The 22,653-nt window shown below is 43.9% G+C and overlaps 1 protein-coding gene across 7 annotated transcripts in view; it reads left to right on the top strand.

Moving 5' to 3' along the window:
* Positions 1–1,480: 1,480 nt before the first annotated feature.
* LOC143765604 (keratin, type I cytoskeletal 13-like) overlaps positions 1,481–22,653 on the top strand; it is a 64,843-nt gene continuing 43,670 nt past the window's right edge. For 3 of the 7 annotated variants that reach the window (XM_077252446.1, XM_077252444.1, XM_077252443.1), the window contains exon 1: positions 1,994–2,368. In XM_077252446.1, the coding sequence (XP_077108561.1) occupies positions 2,015–2,368 (354 nt within the window). In that variant the 5' untranslated portion in view covers positions 1,994–2,014. Of the gene's footprint in view, positions 1,706–1,801; positions 1,885–1,993; positions 2,369–22,653 lie in introns of those variants that run through there. The other 4 variants (XM_077252447.1, XM_077252449.1, XM_077252445.1 and 1 more) reach the window with 4 other exon arrangements.

Genomic DNA, 22,653 nt, shown 5'->3' with positions numbered 1-22,653 from the left:
GCACAGCCCCCATAGAATGAAATACAGCACAACCCCCATAGAATGTAATACAGCACAGCCCCCATAGAATGCAATACAGCCCTTCCCCATAGAATGTAATGCAGCCAGCCCCCATAGAATGTAATGCAGCCAGCCCCCATAGAATGTAATACAGCACAGCCCCCATAGAATGCAATGCAGCCAGCCCCCATAGAATGTAATATAGCCCCCCTCAATTGCCCCACAATCAAGTTATCACTCACTGATATATAAAAAAAAAACAAGAAAAACACTCTCCTCCCCTCTCCTCGTGCCCCGCGCTGCTCCTGGCTCCAGTCTCAGCAGCTGCAGTCTAACACGGCACACAGCAGGTGCGATGATATGACATCATCGCGTATCCGCAGTGTCAGAGGCAGAGAGGAGAATGATGGGAAAGGGAGCGACAGCAGATGCTCTCTCCTCCATCATTGCATTCAACTGTACTGGCGTCATAGATACCGGTATAGTTGAATGTGGGGCGTGGCGGGGGATGTGAGTCGGCGCTGGCGCCGCTGATAGCGGCAGCGGCCCACTCCTGGCACCGGCCCTTCTGGCATTTGCCAGAAGTGCCCGATGGCCAGTCTGGCCTTGTATCAGAATATTGGATCAAACTCGGGCATGTGACAATTCTTTTTTTCCTTGGACTGGCTCTGTTCGAGGAAAAAATTGGACATGTGAGCAGCACATCAAATTAACATTGGTCCGAGTGAGATCCAATGTTTTGTCAGATTGTCCTTGGACCAAAAATATAGTTGTCTGCAAGAGCCCTCATTGGGGTTATGTGTGTAGGCAAACATGTCAATCAGTGAGCACACTGCACATGCTGCACTTTATGTTGTTAAAGGGAGCAGAGTTATAAGATACAAGGTAAGCGCACACTGACAGCGCACCTGATGAATATTTGCCTAGTATCAATGTATGGTAAGAACACTGTCTGCCATGGCGGCACTTTTGGTGTCAATGAATGCCTCTGACAGTGCTCCCAAGAGACTGTCGCTCTTTAATATGAAAACTAACTATCCATTGTTCTATCCTTACCTAGGTCAGGGCAAGTTAATCCCATGACCGGTCAGAGAATGCTGTTAGCAATGCTCCATTGGTAACACCAAAATAATTGCACTAAATAAAATTGCCCAAAGCTCTGGAACTGTGGTGGATAAAAAAGCTAATATTAAGGGGAGTAGCAGGAATAAATTCGTAGCAGAACCTTGCCATTTTTCGTCAGATTACAGGTTCTCTTTACCAGTGCACCAGCGCAGCACCGCTCATCTCTGTATTAGTGTCAGATTAATGTTTGCACAAGTCTGAACAGCTGCATATTTGCTCATTATTATGCTCTTTCAATGTCTACAAAAAGTAGAGAAAGAAAATCTCTAATCGGAATAGTACGGTAATTAGTATACTCTGTAAATAATAAGCCATGTACTCAAGAAAAACAGGAACCCTGGACTGCTTCCCAGTCATTCCTGTCCTGTTAGTTCTCACAGTCTGAAGGTATTTCGAGGCGGTCATACCTCATGAGTAGAGGCACAGGTGAGACAATCCGGCTACACAGAACATAAGAATGGGCTCCATTATTCTCTGTGCCTCCTGGTCCAGAGTCAACATGACTTGACCCGAGGGAACGTCTTCCTATACTTCTTCTGGTGAGTCAGTTTAACCCCTTGAGTATGTGTATGTATATCAGGTACTGTATTTACTATCTTTATAGCCCCTGGCATTTCAGGAATTTCTCACAACCCCCTTAATTTTCTGCCAAGCCAAAGAAAAGCTGTTCTGCAAGTAATCTTGTACTGCAGAGCTGCCGATCCCGCAAGTCAAATTAAGGAAAATAAATAGCAGGGAAAAGATTATTTGGAGCCCAAGGTGAGTGAAATCTGAGCCGCGAGACATGGTTCACAGGCTAAGCCAATAATATGCAGTTAAAGTAAAGCCACGAGACTTCCTTATTTCAGGTTACTATGGGAGCTGGTTAATCACACATTAGAGAGTCACCATGCCCTACAGTAGTAGGTCTGCACTCATGTCATGTGGGGATTCTTCTAAACCTACATCTTACCCTATGTCTTTCAGACGATTTGATGCTTTAGGATTGAGAAGAAAACTCCAAGATAATGGATGCAGGCTGAGCCATGTGGATACCATGGCCAGTGGAAACGTTTTCAGTCCAAACCAGAAAGATGTCTTGATAGGTTTGAACAGTCGTCTGGCTTCATATCTTGAAAAAGTAAAGACACTGGAAGAGTCCAACCACAAACTTGAACTACAGATCCAACAGGTTTCTGAGAAACGGGTGGCATACCGAGACAGCAGTCACCATTGGAAGACCATTGCTGAACTCGAAAATCAGGTGAGATATCACAGGTTCTTCATCTTTTATTCATCGTAAGGTATCCATATCATGTCATTTTTTTATTGCATGGTAGGCCGTAATGCCCTCCTGTCTTCTAGGGTCATATGCATATGTGAGTCAATGACGGAGACTGAAGAAGGACCAGTATATATTAATCTTATTTTGGCAAATGTATTATCCACATAAAGTGACCTTGATGTAACATAGTTGTCATTACCAAGCTCTGTGCCAAAAATCTGCACAACCATTCAACCCAAAACAAGCTAGAATTATAGGATGCTATAAAAAGCTTTACGTTGACTTTTGCCATTTATGGTACATTCTACTATTAAAGAGAATGATATAGTGTGGGGTGGGGGGATGCAAGTTCTAAATGCCCCAGGTAGACTGACACCCTGTCCAGTTTTTACAAGTAGTACATCCCAGCCCTGCTTTTGAGCCACTGGGGTAGATACTTTTTAAATAAATGACTTCACATCCAGAACTCATCTTTTCAAGGAGGTTCTCTGACCCTCAAGAATAGGTTCAGGCTTTCAATATTAAACCTACGGTTTGTGATACTTACCTTACAATTTAGAAGAATTCAGATGAACAAATGTGTCCCCTTCCAGTACATGTTTTAATATGGAGGTATTCTCATTAGAAGCATTGCTAAGGGAGATAATATTGTGCTTTATGGTGGCACAATACAGCAATAATAAAAGTGCCTGTAGGTCAATAACAAGGAATTTTAGAACTTTGTATACCACCATACTTTGCAGAGTGCATGGACTCCAAGCTGGTACTGTTATATGTCCAGCATGAATGGAGATAAACATTCTGTTTCGAAGAGCAACCAGTAGATTTTTAAAGCAATTATCTACTAAATTGAGAAAGAGATATAAAATCAGAATAAAACCGTAAAGCCAAGTATATGTGACATACTCAACTTGTAAGGATTTAATACTAATTTCTGTAGGAATTCTCAAACCCATGGAAAGCATGGAGGAGGAAAAATTAATGTTTATTTGCTGGAGTCAAAAATATTTCCAACATTGGAGATCAAAGAGATTGCATGACCTGGGCTTTATTGAAAAACAACATTAACCTTTTGAAAGTGTTTTACTCTGTGCAGCCAGCATTCCCATAGGTTTATCCACTAATGAGGGGCACCGTTGTGTTCCTTCTAGGTGTGATATACATGGCTGTTTTTCAACATCAAGCAAAACAATAGAAGGGCAGCTGTTTTGAAGCCTGTGGTTTACCACTGAACTAGGGTGTGCGCGCCATACAGGCAGTAGACCGGAGTTAGGGTTCGGGGGGAGCATAGGACTTATGGAGTAATACTTAAGGAGTGTACACATCTGAGACATTTGAAGGCATAAACCATAAATGTTTCTTAGGTGTATATTCCACCTATAAGGGCTGCAACGTTACAGTGAAAACCATACTTTAAAAGCCGATGTATAGATGGCCTAAGAGGGCCATCCTCTGATAGAAGTCCTTTAATGCCTCATATAGTGATTTCTGGAGTGCTAAAAGGGGTCAAGAAATCTTATTTTCTCAATAGCACAGTAGTTATATGCCTAGTTTCCACGCTTGCATCTCTTCTAGCCACGTTTCATTTTTGCAATGATCATTGCCCATGACATCTTAAGTGCCTCACATTTCCATCATCTGCTTTACCTTCTGAACATAAACTCCCCATCTGCATAGGTGCCACATCCTTCCCCCTAAAAAAACTGCTGAGTAGCTTTTGCCCTCAATCAGTAATAGTGTCCCAGAAAACAACAGTGCATGGATTATGGCCCTAGCAGTAATTGGTGCTTCATACAATACCCAGAACAAGATGTTGCCAACAAAAATAAGTCAAATCCGAGTCAAAAGCCAAAAACCATTAAGGGTTCAGCCATAGTGCTAACCAGAGTGCCCGTAGAGCGCCTTCTATGGCACTCAAGCACATTACTCCCACATTGCCCCCAGTATAGTGCCCACATAATTCATCTCAAAATAATAATTTTAGAGTTCCTGTAAAGTGCCACACAGCATTCCCCTAAAGTAACACTGACCACTGATTTATTAGGCTTGCTTATATAGTAAAATATAACATACTGCGAAGTCCCAATGGGACTCGCAATCTAAATTCCTTACCAGTAATCAGAGTACCAAGTGGAAAACCAAAGAAACCCATACATACAAGCTGCATGCAGATGTTGTCCTTGGGGGATTTCAACTTAGGACCCCAGTGCTGCAATAGTGCTAACAACTCAGTCACCGTGCTGCCCAAAATATGACTTTTTGAGGTGCTCTCTCTGTAGCTGTTGCTAGATTCAACTCATGGCGTGACCCTCAAGTGGGGAACGACTCTACACACACATTCCAATGGTGCTACTCCTGATGCTTATATTGTGGCCCCACCTATTCCATAGTGGTGAGACACATACTCCAGGAATTGTTCTGATCAGTCTGATCGCCTGTTGCCTCTTTTCCATCTTCATTGGCTGCTTTAGCCCTAGTATGTGATGTCTCTTATGGGGCACAATACTCTGCACCCAGTTTTCTGCGCAATGAGGACGTGGAGCTCGACAAAGATCTGGGGTTTCTGGAAAATCCCAGGGATGAACCTCACGTGTCAGATGCTAACAACAACCCTGACTCATAACGTGCTTTGCAAATAAAACTGTCCTGTAAGTAGTTGCAGACTATAGACAGACTGTACATCACAGGGGCAGACATACAGCCGGTGGAACTGCACCGGGGCCCGGAGGTGGAGGGGAGGCCCCGCGTACTGCCCATGGCAGCAGAGTTTGCAGCCACTATGGGGCCACTGAGTCAAGATTATGGGCGGGAGTGAGTGGGGCCTGGTGTCATGCAGCACTGGACCCTCTCACTCCCTCCCGTAATCATGTGGATACCAGAGCCGGGGAGAGAGTGCTGCACACAGCGCAGGAGTTCAAAAAGGAGGCATGTCATCGGTGTCGGACTGTGGTGCCGAGGGCCCTCCAGTAACATTGACTTTGGGTGGGCCAAGATTTCACCTGCATACAAATATTACACGACCCACCTTGACAAATTTACCAATATCTCTATATAACAATAAACTGGGAAGTTTAGTGAATGAATGATGAGATGCTGCTTTTTTCTGTACAGAGTGAATCAAGTGAATTATGACAAGTACTGCCCACACAGTGGGGTTGGGGGTCCAGATCTGCACAGGGGCCCATCGGGGGATTCCCCTCTTACCCTATAGGCCAGTCCGAGCCTGCATGTCATGCAGGGAGAGACGCTGGCCAATGAACGCTTTCCCCACCAGACTGATGAGAATGCTCACTGGCTGCCGTCTCTGTCCTCCTGCATGGAGCATCCCAATGGTGAGTGCTCATCTGTAGTCAGGGGGCCCGGGCACACAGCACAGGACGTAGGGGACAACATTGGAGGAAGAATAGGACTTACAGTGGGTCTTCTGCTCCCTCCACTGTGCCATTCCTAGCAGGCTGCAGCATCTCACAGAGAAGAGGTCGGGTGAGGAGGGCTCACTTCAGTGGACAGCACAGCCACAGCAGGGAGCTAAAAAACCTCTCTGCTCTATGTTCCCAACAGTGGGCCGTGCAGTCCTCTCAAGCTGATCTCTGAGCTATGAGGCTGATCTCCTCCATAGCTCATCTGAACAGAACATCTGATATCATAGATTAATATGTGTGTGTTTGTATATGTACATATGTGTATGTATGTACAGTATAATGTATGTATATGTGTGTATCTATGTGTGTGAATGTATGTGTGCATCTGTATGTACGGTATATGTGTGTGTGTATGTATGTACGGTATATGTGTGTATGTATGTATGTATGGTATACAGTAGGGGAAAAGTGGGGGAAAAAAGTATTTAGGCTACGTTCACATTTGCGTTGTGCGCCGCAGCGTCGGCGACGCAACGCACAACGCAAATGTGAATGCATGCACAACGCAGCGTTTTGTGACGCATGCGTCCTTTTTTTGCTTGATTTTGGACGCACAAAAAATGCAACTTGCTGCGTCCTGTGCGCCCTGATGCGTGCGCCGCAGCGACGCATGCGTCACAAAACGCAAATGCAACGCATGTCCATGCGCCCCCATGTTAAATATAGGGGTGCATGACGCATGCGGCGACGCAGTGGCGCCCGACGCTGCGTCGCACAACGCTAATGTGAACGTAGCCTTTCTCAGCCATCAATTGTGCAAGTTCTTGCATTTAAAAAGATGAGAGAGGCCTGTAAGTGACATCATAGAACGGTAGACCACAACCATGAGAATCAAAATGAGAAAACAAATCCAGAAAATCACCCTGTTTGATTTGGCAAGATTTATTTTGAAAATTATGTTGGAAAATAAGTATTTGGTAACCTAAAAAATGCAAGACCTGTAACTTCTTCTTTAAGAGGCTCCCCTGTCCTCCACTCATTACCTGTAGTAATGGCAACTGTTTGAATTTGTTATCAGTATAAAACATACCTGTCCACAACCCCAAACAGCCACAATCCAAACTCCACCATGGTGAAGACCAAAGAGCTGTCAAAGGACACCCAAAATAAAATTGTAGCCCTGCACCAGGCAGGGAAGACTGAATCTGCAATAGGCAAGCCGCTTGGTGTGATGGAAACAAATTGTGGGAGCAATAATAAGAAAAAGGATGACATACAAGACCACTGATAATCTCCCTCAATCTGGGGTTCCATGCAAGTTCTCACCCCGTGGGGTCAAAATGATCACAAGAACGATGAGTAAGAATCCCAGAACCACACAGGGGGACCCAGTGAATGACCTGCATAGATCTGGGACCACTGTAACAAAGGCTACCATCAGTATCACACTACGCTGCCAGGGACTCAGATCCTGCAGTGCCAGACGTGTCCCCCTGCTTAAGTCAGTACATGTCCGGGCCCATCTGAAGTATGTTAGAGAGCATTTGGATTATCCAGAAGTGTATTGGGAGAATTTCATATGGCCTGATGAAACCAAATTAGAACTGTTTAGTAGAAACAAAACTCGTCGTGTTTGGAGGAGACAGAATGCTGAGTTGCATCCAAAGACCACCATACCTTTTGTGAAGCATGGGGGTGCCAACATCATGCTTTGGGGCTGTTTCTCTGCAAAAGGACAAGTACGACTGATCCGTGTACATGAAAGAATGAATAGGGCCATGTATCATGAGATTTTGAGTGCAAACCTTCCTCCATCAGCAAGGGCATTGAGGATGAAACTTGGATGGGATCTTTCAACATGATAATGATCCCAAGCATACCACCATGGCAATGAAGGACTGGCTTTATAAAAAGCATAAGCAGGTCCTGGAGTAGCCTAGCCAGTCTCCAGATCTCAACCCCATAGAAAACCTTTGGAGGGAGTTGAAAGTCTGTGTTTCCCAGCGTCAGGCCCAAAACATCACTGCTCTAGTGATCTGCATGGAGGAATGGGCCAACATACCACCAACAGTGTGTGCCAACCATGTGAAGACTTACAGAAAATGTTTGACCTATGTCATTGCCAACAAAAGATAAATAACAAAATATTGAGATAAACTTTTGTTAGTGACCAAATACTTATTTTCCAATATAATTTGCAAAATAAATCATGCCAAATCAGACAAGGTGATTTTCTGGATTTGTTTTTTCATTTTGACTCTCATAGTTGTAGTCTACCTATTTTGTCAATTACAGGCCTCTCTCTTTTTTAAGTGGGAGAACTTGCACAATTGGTGGCTGACTAAATAGTTTTTTTCCCCACTGTATGTGTATGTATCTGTGTATGTATGTACGGTATATGTGTGTGTATGCATGTACAGTGGGTATGGAAAGTATTCAGACCCCTTTAAATTGTTCACTCTTTGTTTCATTGCAGCCATTTGGTAAATTCAAAAATGTTAATTTTTTTCATATTAATGTACACTCTGCACCCCATCTTGACTGAAAGAAAAACAGAAATGTAGTAATCTTTGCAAATTTAATAAAAACAAAAAACTGAAGTATCACATGGTCATAAGTATTCAGACCCTTTGCTCAGACACTCAAATTTAAGTCACATGCTGTCCATTTCCTTGTGATCCTCCTTGAGATGGTTCTACTCCTTCATTGGAGTCCAGCTATTTATAACAAAACTGATAGGACTTGATTTGGAAAGGAACACACCTGTCTATATAAGACCTCACAGCTCACAGTGCATGTCAGACCGAATGAGAATCATGAGGTGAAAGGATCTGGCCAAGGAGCTCAGACAGAATTGCGGCGAGGCACAGATCTCGCCAAGGTTACCACAGAATTTCTGCAGTACTCAAGGTTCTTAAGAGCACAGTGGCCTCCATAATCCTTAAATGGAAGAAGTTTGGGACCACCAGAAGTCTTCCTAGACCTGGCCGCCCAGCTAAACTGAGCAATCGTGGGAGAAGAGCCTTGGTAAGAGAGGTAAAGAAGAACCCCAAGATCACTGTGGCTCAGCTCCAGAGATGCAGTAGGTAGATGGGAGAAAGTTCCACAAAATCAACTATCACTGCAGCCCTCCACCAGTTTGGCCTTTATGGCAGAGTGGCCTGACTAAAGCCTCTCCTAAGTTCAAAACATATGAAAGCCCGCATAGAGTTTGCTAAAAAACACATGAAGGACTCCCAGACTATGAGAAATATGATTCTATGGTCTGATGAGATGAAGATAGTAAAACAAGCCCAAGATGAAAGAAAACAGTAAAACATTCCTCCACATACTCACAACCACAGTGGGGGAGTCTACCAGGAGGACATGTTTAGTATAATACGGACACTCCTAAAGCCAATACAATAGAACAGAGAAAAATGAAGTTCATGTCCAGAAAGTTTACATAAATATTTTATTATGTTACAAAAAATACCCAGTAGGTTTACCAACAATATATGAACAATACATAGAAGTAAAAAATCAAGACAATTAGAGATGTAGGGTAGCACCCTACATCTCTAATTGTCTTGATTTTTTACTTCTATGTATTGTTCATATATTGTTGGTAAACCTACTGGGTATTTTTTGTAACATAATAAAATATTTATGTAAACTTTCTGGACATGAACTCCATTTTTCTCTGTTCTATTGAGATGAAGATAGACCTTTTTGGTGATAATTCTAAGCGGTATGTGTGGAGAAAACCAGGCACTGCTCATCACCTGCCCAAAACAATCCCAACATTGAAACATTGTGGTAGCAGCATCATGCTATAGGGGTGTTTTTCAGCTGCAGGGACAGGAAGACTGATTGTCAATGAAGGAAACATGAATGCAGCCAATTACAGAGATATCCTGGATGAAAACCTCTTCCATAGTGCTCTGGACCTCAGACTTGGCCGAAAGTTCACCTTCCAACAAGACAATGACCCTAAGCACACAGTTGAAATAACAAAGGAGTGGCTTCAGAACAACTCTGTGACCATTCTTGACTGGCCCAGACAGAGCACTGACCTAAACCCAATTGAGCATCTCTGGAAAGACCTGAAAATGGCTGTCCACCAACGTTCACCATCCAACCTGAAGGAACTGGAGAGGATCTGCAAGGAAGAATGGCAGAGGATCACCAAATCCAGGTGTGAAAAACTTGTTGCATCATTCCCAAGAAAACTCATGGCTGTACTAGCTCAAAAGGGTGCTTCTACTCAATACTGAGCAAAAGGTCTGAATACTTTGACGTTGTGATATTTAAGTTTTACTTGTTTAATAAATTTGCAAAAATTACTGCATTTCTGTTTTTTTTTTCAGTCAAGATGGGGATGCAGAGTGTACATTAATAAGAAAAAAATGATCTTTCCTGAATTTACCAAATGGCTGCAATGAAACATTTAAAGGGGCCTGAATACTTTCCACACCCACTGTATATATGGTGTATGTCTGTACAGTTATTGGATATGTATGTGTTAGGTGTCGAGTTCCAGCCGCTGCACAGGGGGAATCTCGAACCACCTCCGCTGCAGTCTCTCATTCTCCTCCAGCCGCATTGGACCCTGCTCAGCAGAGACGTCGGTCCCAGCGCCTGACTCAGGCAGATACTGTGTGTTTGGTTATTGCTGCCCTTCCAGGTTCAGCCATTATACCCAGCACTGATCAGTGGCTAGCAGGCGCTCCTGGGACTAAGTCCTGCTTTTCTTCTTCTGAGCATGCCCAAGAGAAGACCTCTCATTGGTGTTCGGGGGTCACATGCTCAGGTCCTCTGGCAGCTCCTATTGGACCACTAGGAAGGTCCTGGAGAGCTACAGCTATAAAAGGTTTCCATGCGCTAGTATAAACCTGTTATCGTGTGTGTGTGGATGTATGCCTGTTCTGGTGATTGCTCTTTAATCATTCCCATTCCTAGTGTTGTTGAATGCTCACGAACGTTGGAGCTACCTAGCGTCTGACAGTGCTATCCTAAACACAAGAGCACGATCCTTACTGCATGTAACCAGCAGTGACCGCCAGTGTGGCGCCATGCGCAGTTAGTGCGCTTTCCTAGCCCTAGTTAGGGTGGATAGTGGCATCCGCCAGAACGGCGCTGTACGCACTCTGTGTGGTTATCTTTAATTAGTCCTGACAACCGGCCAGTGTAAGGTGGGAACTCCCGCTTGATCTCAGCATCTGACTCAGGGCGTCATCAGGCATGGGCTCAAAAGCCACTGAGGGTCAGAGCAAGATCAATCACCAGCATAGTTGGGGTGAATTTCAGGGAACCCACTAGCATCCATCTGCTGCACCCTGTGACTGCTAACAGGGCACAGCGTTTCTTTTGTTTCCCTGCGACTCTGTGAAGCAACAGAGTTCGCATCAGTTCATACTGGGTGACGGAACCCGCGTTTATTCTGGCGTAGTACCGCCATATAGTGCCGCCATTACCCAGCAGCAGGTCCCATCTCTGCACGGTGGACCCCGGGCTGCGAATGCACCTTTTACTATCTTTATATTTATTCGGTGTGTTCCGCCAGCCCTAACAGTATGTGTGTACAGTATGTGTATACTATGTGTATATAAGTGTTTGTGTATGTATGGTATATGTGTGTGTATGTACGATATATTTGTATGTATGTATGTATGGCATACGTGTGTATGAATGTATGGTATATATGTGTGCATGAATGTATGGTATATGTGTGTTTCTGTGTATGTACGGTATATGTGTGTGTATGTCTATATGGTGTATGTATATGTGTGTACAGTTTGTATATACTATATGTGTATATAAGTGTTTGTATGTATCGTATGTTTGTACGGTATATGTGTGTATGTATATATGGTATGTGTGTGTATGTACGATGTGTGTGTGTATGTAGATACAGTATACAGTACAGACCAAAAGTTTGGACACACCTTCTCATTTAAAGATTTTTCTGTATTTTTACGACTATGAAAATTGTACATTCACACTGAAGGCATCAAAACTATGAATTAACACATGTGGAATTATATACTTAACAAAAAAGTGTGAAACAACTGAAAATATGTCTTATATTCTAGGTTCTTCAAAGTAGCCTCCTTTTGCTTTGATGACTGCTTTGCACACTCTTGGCATTCTCTTGATGAGCTTCAAGAGCTGGTCAACTTGAATGGTTTTCACTTCACAGGTGTGCCCTGTCAGGTTTAATAAGTGGGATTTCTAGCCTTATAAATGGGGTTGGGACCATCAGTTGTGTTGAGCAGAAGTCTGGTGGATACACAGCTGATAGTCCTACTGAATAGACAGTTAGAATTTGTATTATGGCAAGAAAAAAGCAGCTAAGTAAAGAAAAATGAGTGGCCATCATTACTTTAAGAAATGAAGGTCAGTCAGTCCGAAAAATTGGGAAAACTTTGAAAGTGTCCCCAAGTGCAGTGGCAAAAACCATCAAGCGCTACAAAGAAACTGGCTCACATGAGGACCGCACCAGGAAAGGAAGACCAAGAGTCACCTTTGCTTCTGAGGATAAGTTTATCCGAGTCACCAGCTTCAGAAATCGCAGGTTAACAGCAGCTCAGATTAGAGACCAGGTCAATGCAACACAGAATTCTAGCAGCAGACACATCTCTACAACAACTGTTAAGAGGAGACTTTGTGCAGCAGGCCTTCATGGTAAAATAGTTCTTAGGAAACCACTGCTAAGAACAAGCAACAAGCAGAAGAGACTTGTTTGGGCTAAAGAACACAAGGAATGGACATTAGACCAGTGGAAATCTGTGCTTTGGTCTGATGAGTCCAAATTCGAGATCTTTGGTTCCAACCACCGTGTCTTTGTGCAACGCAGAAAAGGTGAATGGATGGACTCTACATGCCTGGTTCCCACCATGAAGCATGGAGGAGGAGGTGTGATGGTGTGGGGGTGCTTTGCTGGTGACACTGTTGGGGATTTATTGAAAATTGAAGGCATACTGAACCAGCATGGCTACTACAGCATCTTGCAGAGGCATGCTATTCCATCCAGTTTGCCTTTAGTTGGCCCTTCATTTATTTTTCAACAGGACAATGACACCAAACACACCGCCAGGCTGTGTAAGGGCTATTTGACTAAGAAGGAGAGTGATGGGGTGCTACGCCAGATGACCTGGCCTCCACAGTCACCAGACCTGAACCCAATTGAGATGGTTTGGGGTGAGCTGGACCACAGAGTGAAGGCAAAAGGGCCAACAAGTGCTGAGCATCTCTGGGAACTCCTTCAAGATTGTTGGAAGACCATTCCCGGTGACTACCTCTTGAAGCTCATCAAGAGAATGCCAAGAGTGTGCAAAGCAGTCATCAAAGCAAAAGGTGGCTACTTTGAAGAACCTAGAATATCAGACATAGAATGTCAGACATATTTTCAGTTGTTTCACACTTTTTGGTTAAGTATATAATTCCACATGTGTTAATTCATAGTTTTGATGCCTTCAGTGTGAATGTACAATTTTCATAGTCATGAAAATACAGAAAAAACTTTAAATGAGAAGGTGTGGCCAAACTTTTGGTCTGTATTGTATATCCACTGTGTCAAGTACAAAAAGTAGACAGCACCGCCGGCTTCACTGGGTCCGTACGCCTGAAGTGCAGTACACAGACTAGAGCTGTGCCTTGGGATCTCGGGTGCGCCTCAGAAAAATCATGTGAATACTGTCCATCAGAGGAAAGAAAAATAGGTAGCACTCACCGATCCTTAAAATTTATCCTTTATTCAGTTACGATTAAAAAGTCTTCATGGCCCATAAGTGTGAGGGCAGGAGTGTGCAGGTGCTGACGACGGCCGTTTCGCGTTGCTATAGCGCTTCTACGGGTCAATCCTCACACAGTGAGCAGGAACTTCCTGGTTGTTTTTTTTTTACAGTGAATCATTGGCAATACAACACTATTGCTGGAGACAGAAACTCATGCACTATTAAACAGTACTAAACAGTAGTTGCTGCAATATATACATTAATAAGCTTTATTCCAACAGGCAGGCACCATAACTGCAGGAGTAGATTTCAACAACAGGAGATTTTTCATCAAGACTATGATCAGAGTTGCTTTATTTTTCATTTTCAAAGCATTGTAACAATAAAAAAAACATGGCTTAGAAGGTGGATATAGCCTTCCAGTGCCATCAGAATTTCATATTATTATTGCTATCAAACAATACAATACACAGTGAGCATCAGCAGATAAAGTAATATTCATACAGATAGTCTAATGCATTCAAAGCAGGGAGTAAACAGAACAAGCCATCTTTTCATGCCCAATGCTATTTTCATCTGTATGAAAATGACAAACCCTAGTGTTAGGTCTATTCACACGTGGTGTCTGGCCAGATAACAGCACTAAAATCAGACGTCTGATTGAGGCCTATCTGCAGTTTGCACGGATCACACTCGTACCTATGATAGTCTATGGGTCATTCACATGAATGATGCTTTGCTGACCGAGTTGTCAGCGGACAATCATGGAGACATGTCTGATTTTAATTTGAGGGTTGGATCAAAATAAGTAATATAAGTCGATGAATGCTTCAAAAAATTGGGTCACACTTGGATCACATTGGTCCATGTTTACAAAAACATAAGTCTGAATGAGGCCTTACTAGCTGACATATCTGTAGTTCTGACGTCAATAAAACATGGCCAAAACGCTTGAAATCAAACACACCAGGGGGTGCAAAATATATTTCACCAGGGCAAGCCACACAAGTAATGCTAAAGCTAATTATCATCTGGTCATCATTTTGCTGCTATATGTAATACAAAATGTGCAGTGTATATATAATATATATACAGTGTATATATATATATATATATATATATAGTGACAGAGTCACTGGTGAAGTGATGGAGGGGAGATACGTGTCACTGCGCATGACTGCGCCAGTGATGTAAAACCAGAATAGTTTCCTCCAGCACACTGCGTGTTGGGGCGGTTTATATAAAGTTATATGATGGGCTGGCTTTAATGGACATTCATAGAGTGGGAGGGAGAATGTCCACGTATCTCCCCCTGCATATCTGCCAGGACCTGTGTGATGTCAGAATCATATAATTATAGTCACATGATGGAAGAGTCACAAAGTTTAGGTTTAAATGGCTGACTGGCAGAGCTTTCAGTGTTCAGGAGGAGTCTGGAGAGAGAGCACTCCAGGAAAGTGTATGCTTTCCTGATATGCTGATCCTTGTTAGGAAAAGGACTGTGTTTCTCTTTCTTTCTTTGTTTTACTGTTTTGCCCAGAGGGCTGTGTTGCTTTACAAAAGCTTGGTTTATGCTATCTTCAACAAACCAAGCACCTTCTTAAAGAGACAGTGTTCCCATTATACCTCTGTGTACAGCAGAGAGAGCCGCTCTACCACAATATATAGACAGTTGTGCTCAAAAGTTTACATACCCCGGCAGAATTTTTGCTTTCTTGCCCTTTTTTCAGAGAATATGAAAGATAACAGCAAAACTTTGTCTCCACTCATGGTTAGTGGTTGAGTGAAGCCATTTATTGTCAAACTACTGTGTTTTCTCTTTTTAAATCATAATGACAACCCAAAACATACAAATGACCATGATCAAAAGTTCACATACCCAATTTCTTAATACCGTGTATTGCCCCCTCTAACATCAATGACAGCTTGAAGTCTTTTGTGGTAGTTGTGGATGAGGTTCTTTATTTTCTCAGATGGTAAAGCTGCCCACTCTTCTTGGCAAAAAGCCTCCAGTTCTTGTACATTCCTGGGCTGTCTAGCATGAACTGCATGCTTGAAATCTCGCAGAGTGGCTTAATGACATTGAGGTCAGGAGACTGAGATGGCCACTCCAGAACCTTCACTCAGAAGTTTTGAGGCTTGTCTCTGCGCTGTTTTGCGTATTGCAGGCTAGATACTTTGTGGCATTTGTGCAGTAATGGCTTTCTTCTGGCGACTCAATCATGCAGCCCATTTTTCTTCAAGTGCTTCCTTATTGTGCATCTTGATACAGCCACACCGCTAGTTTTCAGAGAGTCCTGTATTTAAGCTGATGCTATTTGTGGGTTTTTCTTTGCATCCCAATTTTCCTGGCAGTTGTGGATGACATTTCTGTTGGTCTACCTGACCGTGGTTTTGTTTTTACAGAGCCCCTGATTTTCCATTTGTTAATCACAGTTTGAATGCTGCTGACTGGCATTATCAATTCCTTGGATATCTTTTTGCATCCTTTTCATGCTGTATACAGTTCAACTATTTTTTCCCGTAGATCCGTTGACAATTCTTTTACTTTTTCTCCATGACTCACATGAAAGACGCAAGAGTCTGTCTGGATCCCAGAAACTCACTCAGCTTTTATGCACACACACTGATTACAAGCAAACAGGTCACAGGTGAGGATGTTACCTTTAGTAGCCATTCAAACCCATTTGCGACAACTTCTGTGCCTGTTATCAGGCCAAAATCACCAGGGTATGTGAACTTTTGATCATGGTCATTTTGATGTTCTGGGTTGTCATTATGATTTAAAAAGAGAAAACACAGTAGTCTGACAATAAACGGCTTCATCCAACCACTAACTATGAGTGGAGAAAACGTTTTGGTGTTATAATTCATATTCTCTTAAAAAAATCCAAGAAAGCAAAAATTTGTTGTCAGATGCTATCTCTGTTAGAGTTAATAGCCAAGAGAGTAATGGTGATCATACCCATAACAGTAAAAAACAAAAACGGTCCGATTTTGGTCCAGAAAAGTGGAACAAGTGTCATGCGAGAACAATCTGATTTTTAACACCTAGCATCCAAATGACATCTGATATACATGCGGATGCGATCCATTTGCAATGCGATTTTAACATGTGACTTTGCTGGTTAGTAATTATAGGGAGTCCCTATGTCTTTTTTTTTGGGGTGGAGTCCCTCATTTTAATAACCAGTAAAGGCTAAGTATACAACTATGAGCAGATATTAACAGCCTGGGAAGCTCCATATGTATTACCCCCTTCCTAGGCTATAAAGATCTGTCCCCAGCTGTCTGCTTTCTCTCTGCTTGTTAACAAAATATCGGGGAATCTACACTTTTTTTTCAGAAAATAATTAGTGATGAGATGAGCAAATATACTCGTTACTCGAGATTTCTCGAGCATGCTCGGTGACCTCCGAGTATTTTTTACTGCTCGGAGATTTAGTTTTCATCGCCGCAGCTGAATGATTTACATCTGTTAGCAGCATAAGTACATGTGGGGGTTGCCTGGTTGCTAGGGAATCCCCACATGTAATCAAGCTGGCTAAGAGATGTGAATCATTCAGCTGCGGTGAGGAAAACTAAATCTCCGAGCAGTAAAAAATACTCGGAGGACACCCGAGAGTGCTCAGGAAGACCCGAGCAATGAGTATATTCGCTCATCACTAAAAATAATATAGTAATTAATAAAATACATGTACAGTAAACTACACAAACACTGTAATAATTGTTTATGTGACTGACATCTTTATATCTATCTGTTCTGTGTGTATATATCTATTCTACCTAATCTATTCTAACCTGCCATGCTGTGATTTTACTGTAAAGGTATGTGCAGGTTTTTTCGCTATAAAAACGCTATAAAAACTCATTAAAAATGCATGCATTATGCATGCTATCATTTAGAATGCATTCTGCAATTTTTGTGCACATGATGCGTTTTTTTTCCACGAAAAAAACGCATCACATTAAAAAAAGCAGCATATTCATTAATTTTGCGTTTTTTTCGCGTTTTTCCCGCTATTCTATGCATTGGGAAAAAACGCATCAAAAACGCTGTAAAAACGTGGTAAAATCGCGGTAAAAATGCATGCGGATTTCTGTCAGAAATGTCCAGTTTTTGTCAGGAAAATTTCTGCCAGAAATCCTGACGTGTGCACATAGCCTAAGAGGCAGATAAATTGGTGGCTTTTCAAAGCTCATCGGTGTGTAAAAAATTGGACGGCACTCACATGGTCCGAATGCTGTGCGGTTTTCTTTTTTTCTTTTTATCACAACCATTGATTTGCATTGGCGAGCCTACGCCTAGATATGGGGACAGTCGCAGCATGCCACGATTTTTTTTTCATACCGATCTGAGAAGAAAATCGCAGATGAGCAGGGACTCATAGATTAAAATTGGTCAGAGTGCCATCCAATTTATTTTATCGGATTGCACTCATCTGTTTTCCTCAGAGATGAGTACGAACCCTTAAAAGAATAACATTATTTTTTAATATGGAGATGATGACAATCTATGGCCCTGATTTATCAAGACTACCATTGTTCACATTGTTTTTGATAGGCATGTTGGCACCAGAATCTTTTGATTCACTTCTGACAAATGACGCGCTCCTCACCACAAATCTTACTCCAGTCAAGACGATTTTTGGCATAAGGGAATGCAACAGCTTGTCATGAAGTAGATTATCTGTGACATTGCGCTCTTAGCTTACCCTTGTTTTGCCAAAGCTCCACCCATTTTGGCAGAGCTGCACGAAACTGGTGTGAAACCTTAAAGGGACACTGTCACCAGAATTTGGAGGGAACAATCTTTAGACCTAAGGGCGGGGTTTTCGGGTGTTTGATGCACCCTTTCCTTACCCGCCGGCTGCATGCTGGCTGCAATATTGGATTGAAGTTCATTCTCTGTCCTCCGTAGTACATGCCTGCACAAGGCAATCTTGTGTAATTATAAATTATTATAGTCCTATGGTCTGAGTGCAAAATTTGGAGCTATGACCCCACCTGCATGTTCGTCAGATGTATGGGTCCTTGTAGTGATCCAGATCCTGTGAAGGCATATGTGTGCACCCTGTCATGTAACCATGTCCCCCATCCTGTAATAATGTCCCCTATCCTGTGCTCCTTTCAGTAATATATCATGGGCCCCTTCCTGGTATAATGTCCTCCATCCTGTGCTTTTCCTGGTGTAATGTTCTTCATCCTGGGACCCTTTCAGTAATATATGCCCCCCATCCTGGTACAATGTCCTCCTGTCGCGCTCCACCAAGGAGCCAGATGGAGCATTGTGAGACAGATGTGAAGGAGAGCACTGCCACTAGGGAAAGATTAGAGGGACACCCCTGAATTCTGACCTTTGCAACCCTGAGCTCCTTGACGTCCATAGATGAGATCTTTCACCCCATGCAATGACCGCATTACAATCACTGTCAGCCCTAAGCACTGTTCTGGCTATTGCGTGGGGCAGCAGGACGCAAAGGGAAACAGACAAGCATAAAAGAAAACGGCAATCACACAAAGCGCACCCAGATTAAGTTATGGTATTTAAGGAAAAAGGAAGGGAGAGGCAAACCAAAAAGGAGATAAGGAAAAAGAGGACATCAGACAAACTTCCAAACAACAATTTCTGGAGAAGACACCTAAACAACTTTTCTTTCCACGGCTCACAGCTCCAACCAATTCCAAGGTAAAGCAAGCTATCACTGGCAACTAACCAAGCTAAGAGGTGAGTACTTATACCAGAGAGGAGTGGCGAAAATCAGAACAGCTGAAATCACTCAGGACAGAAAGCTTTAGGAACAAAGCAGTAAGCTGGGGTGTTTAACCCTTGCAACCAATGAACAGGAGAAATCTGCATAGCTTAGGGTTCTTTCACACTTGCGTCACTACGGGTTCGTCACTAAGCGTCGGCACGACGTACCGACGCACGTTGTGAAAATTTGGCACAACGTGGGCAGCGGATGCAGTTTTTCAACGCATCCGCTGCCTATTGTAAAGTCCAGGGGAAGAGGGGGCGGAGTTCCGGCCGCGCACACGCGGTAGGAAATGGCGGACCCGACGTACGAAAAACGTTCCCTTGAAAAACACGAAGCATCCAGTGCACGACGGACGCGACATATGGCCATACTTCGCGATCCATCGGCGATACAAGTCTATTGGCAAAAAACGCATCCTGTGGGCACATTTGCAGGATCCGTTTTTTCCCAAAACGACGCATTGTGACAGATTCCAAACGACGGAAGTGTGAAAGTAGCCTAACTGGAAAGCAGATGCAACCAGTGCAGGCATGTTTGTAGTCAAATGCTGTGATCCCCTGACCCCTGAATTAGAGGCAGTGGCGTATCCAGGGGGGGGCAGCCGGGGCATGTGCCCCGGGCGCAGCCGACAGGGGTGCGCCACGGGCCGCCTGATGATGTGGCGGTCCAAGGAGGGGGTTGGCAGGGCCAGGGAGCGGGGGCTGACTATACTCACCTACTCCTGGCGCGGTCCCTGCAAGTCCCTGGCTGCCCGGCGCTGCTGCTTCTTCCTGTACTGAGCGGTCACATGGTACCGCTCATTACAGTAATGAATATGCGGCTCCACCTCTCATGGGGTGGAGCTGCATATTCATTACTGTAATGAGCGGTAACGATGACCGCTCAGTACAGGAAGAAGCAGCAGCGCCGGGAAGCAGGGACTGCACCGCGCCAGGAGCAGGTGAGTATAACGGGGAGGGGAGCACTGAGCGATATTCACCTGCTCCTCGTTCAAGCCGCCGGTCCGTCTTCTGCAGTGACGCTGAGGTCAGAGTGCGCGATGACGTAGTTAGTGCGCGCCCTCTGCCTAAAGTCAGTGCAGAGGAGGCGGAAGATGGAGCGGCGGCTGGAACGAAGTCAGGGGAATATTGAAAGTGCCGGGGGCCTGAGCGACGGAGAGGTGAGTATGTGATTTTTTTTATCGCAGTAACATCAAATGGGGCAAATATCTGTATGGGGCATCTTAGGCCTCTTTCACACTAGCGTCGTGCACTGCACGTTGCTATGCATCGTTCTGTAGAAAAAACGCATCCTACAAAATTGCTTGCAGGATGCATTTTTTCTCCATAGACTTGAATTAGCGACGCAGTACGACGCATTGCCACACGTCGCAACTGTCGTGCGACGGTTGCGTCATGTTGCGTCGGACCGTCGGCACAAAAAAAGTTTTTTGTGCGTCGCTAGCGTCTGTTCCGCCCGCGCATGCAGTGCAGTGGGGGCCATAATGTTTGTGCAGCATTATATGGGGGCCATAATGTTTGTGCAGCACTATATGGGGGCCATAATGTTTGTGCAGCACTATATGGGGGCCATAATGTTTGTGCAGCACTATATGGGGGCCATAATGTTTGTGCAGCACTATATGGGGGCCATAATGTTTGTGCAGCACTATATGGGGGCCATAATGTTTGTGCAGCACTATATGGGGGCCATAATGTTTGTGCAGCACTATATGGGGGCCATAATGTTTGTGCAGCACTATATGGGGGCCATAATGTTTGTGCAGCACTATATGGGCCCATAATGTTTGTGCAGCACTATATGGGGGCCATAACATTTGTGCAGCACTATAACGGGGCAAGTGTCTGTATGGAGCATCTATGGGGCCATAACATTTGTGCAGCACTATATGGGGCAAGTATCTGTATAGAGCATCTTATGGGGCCATAATGTTTGTGCAGCACTATATGGGGCAAGTGTCTGTATGGAGTATCTTATGGGGCCATAATGTTTGTGCAGCACTATATGGGGCAAGTGTCTGTATAGAGCATCTTATGGGGCCATAACGTTTGTGCAGCAATATATGGGGCAAATGTCTCTATGGAGCATCTTATGGGGCCATAATCAACGTTTCTGCAGCACTATATTGGGCAAATGTGTCTATGGAGCATCTTATGGGGCCATTGTTAACCTTTAGGCAAGATTATATGGGGCTCCTGATTCAATACGGATATTCAAAAACACTTAACCTACTGATGTCTCAATTACTTTTACTTTTATTGGTATCTATTTTAACATTATGGAGATTCAGGAATGTACCTTGGCTTGGTCATACAGTTTCAATAGAGTTAAGGTTCAAATGGGGGAGGGATTGGGGAGGGTTTGGGGGGGGGGGCGCCAAACTGATCCTTTGCCCCGGGTGCTGGAAAGGCTAGATACACCTCTGAGTAGAGGAGACCACTCTCTGTTGCGGCATCCCTGTGACTCCCCCAACTAGGGCCCCTTCCAGTAATGTGTCCCCCATCCTGGTATAATGTGCTTCATCTTGTGATTCTTCCATTAATAATGTACCTGTTCTGCGGGTCTTCTCTAACAAATATTAAAAAAATAAACCATTCTACTCACTTTACTCCACTCCCATGACACACAGTGTCCCCTTCTATAGCTGACAGCTGACTTCAGCATGCAAGCGTCGGCTGCACATGACGTCACTGCCTTGCGTCTCCAGTGACATCAACTGCCAGCCTCCGGTTGGCTGATAGCATGTATTGCACTGTGGGGTTTCTGTGCCGCAATACATATCAGTTCAATGTTTGTCATAGGACCTACATCCAGCTGAAAAGGCATCGGCATGCCACCATCCAGCCTGGGCCTGGTCGCGGTCGTTTTCTATGCGACCTTGATTGTTACACCCCTGACAGTTCCAGTGCAGACTTAGGCATTAGAACTATGTTATTATTATTATTATTATTTATTTGTTATAGCGCCATTTATTCCATGGCGCTTTACATGGGAGGAGGGGTATACATTTTAAAAACAAGTACAATAATCTTAAACAATACAAGTCATAACTGGTACAGGAGGAGAGAGGACCCTGCCCGCGAAGGCTCACAATCTACAAGGGATGGGTGAGAATACAATAGGTGAGGCTAGAGCTGGTCATGCAGAGGTTTGGTTGATCGGTGGTTACTGCAGGTTGTAGGCTTGTCGGAAGAGGTGGGTCTTCAGGCTCTTTTTGAAGGTTTCGATGGTAGGCGAGAGTCTGATGTGTTGTGGTAGAGGGTTCCAGAGTAGGGGTGATACGCGAGAGAAATCTTGTATACGATTGTGGGAAGAGGAGATAAGAGGGGAGTAGAGAAGGAGGTCTTGTGGGGATCGGAGGTTGCGTGTAGGTAAGTACCGGGAGATGAGGTCACAGATGTATGGAGGAGGCAGGTTGTGGATGG

This window comes from Ranitomeya variabilis, chromosome 4 (genome assembly GCF_051348905.1).
Source record: "Ranitomeya variabilis isolate aRanVar5 chromosome 4, aRanVar5.hap1, whole genome shotgun sequence".
Lineage (NCBI taxonomy): Eukaryota > Metazoa > Chordata > Amphibia > Anura > Dendrobatidae > Ranitomeya > Ranitomeya variabilis.
The sequence above is the reverse complement of the archived record's forward strand: the minus strand, read 5'-3'. Positions and strand labels throughout refer to the sequence as shown.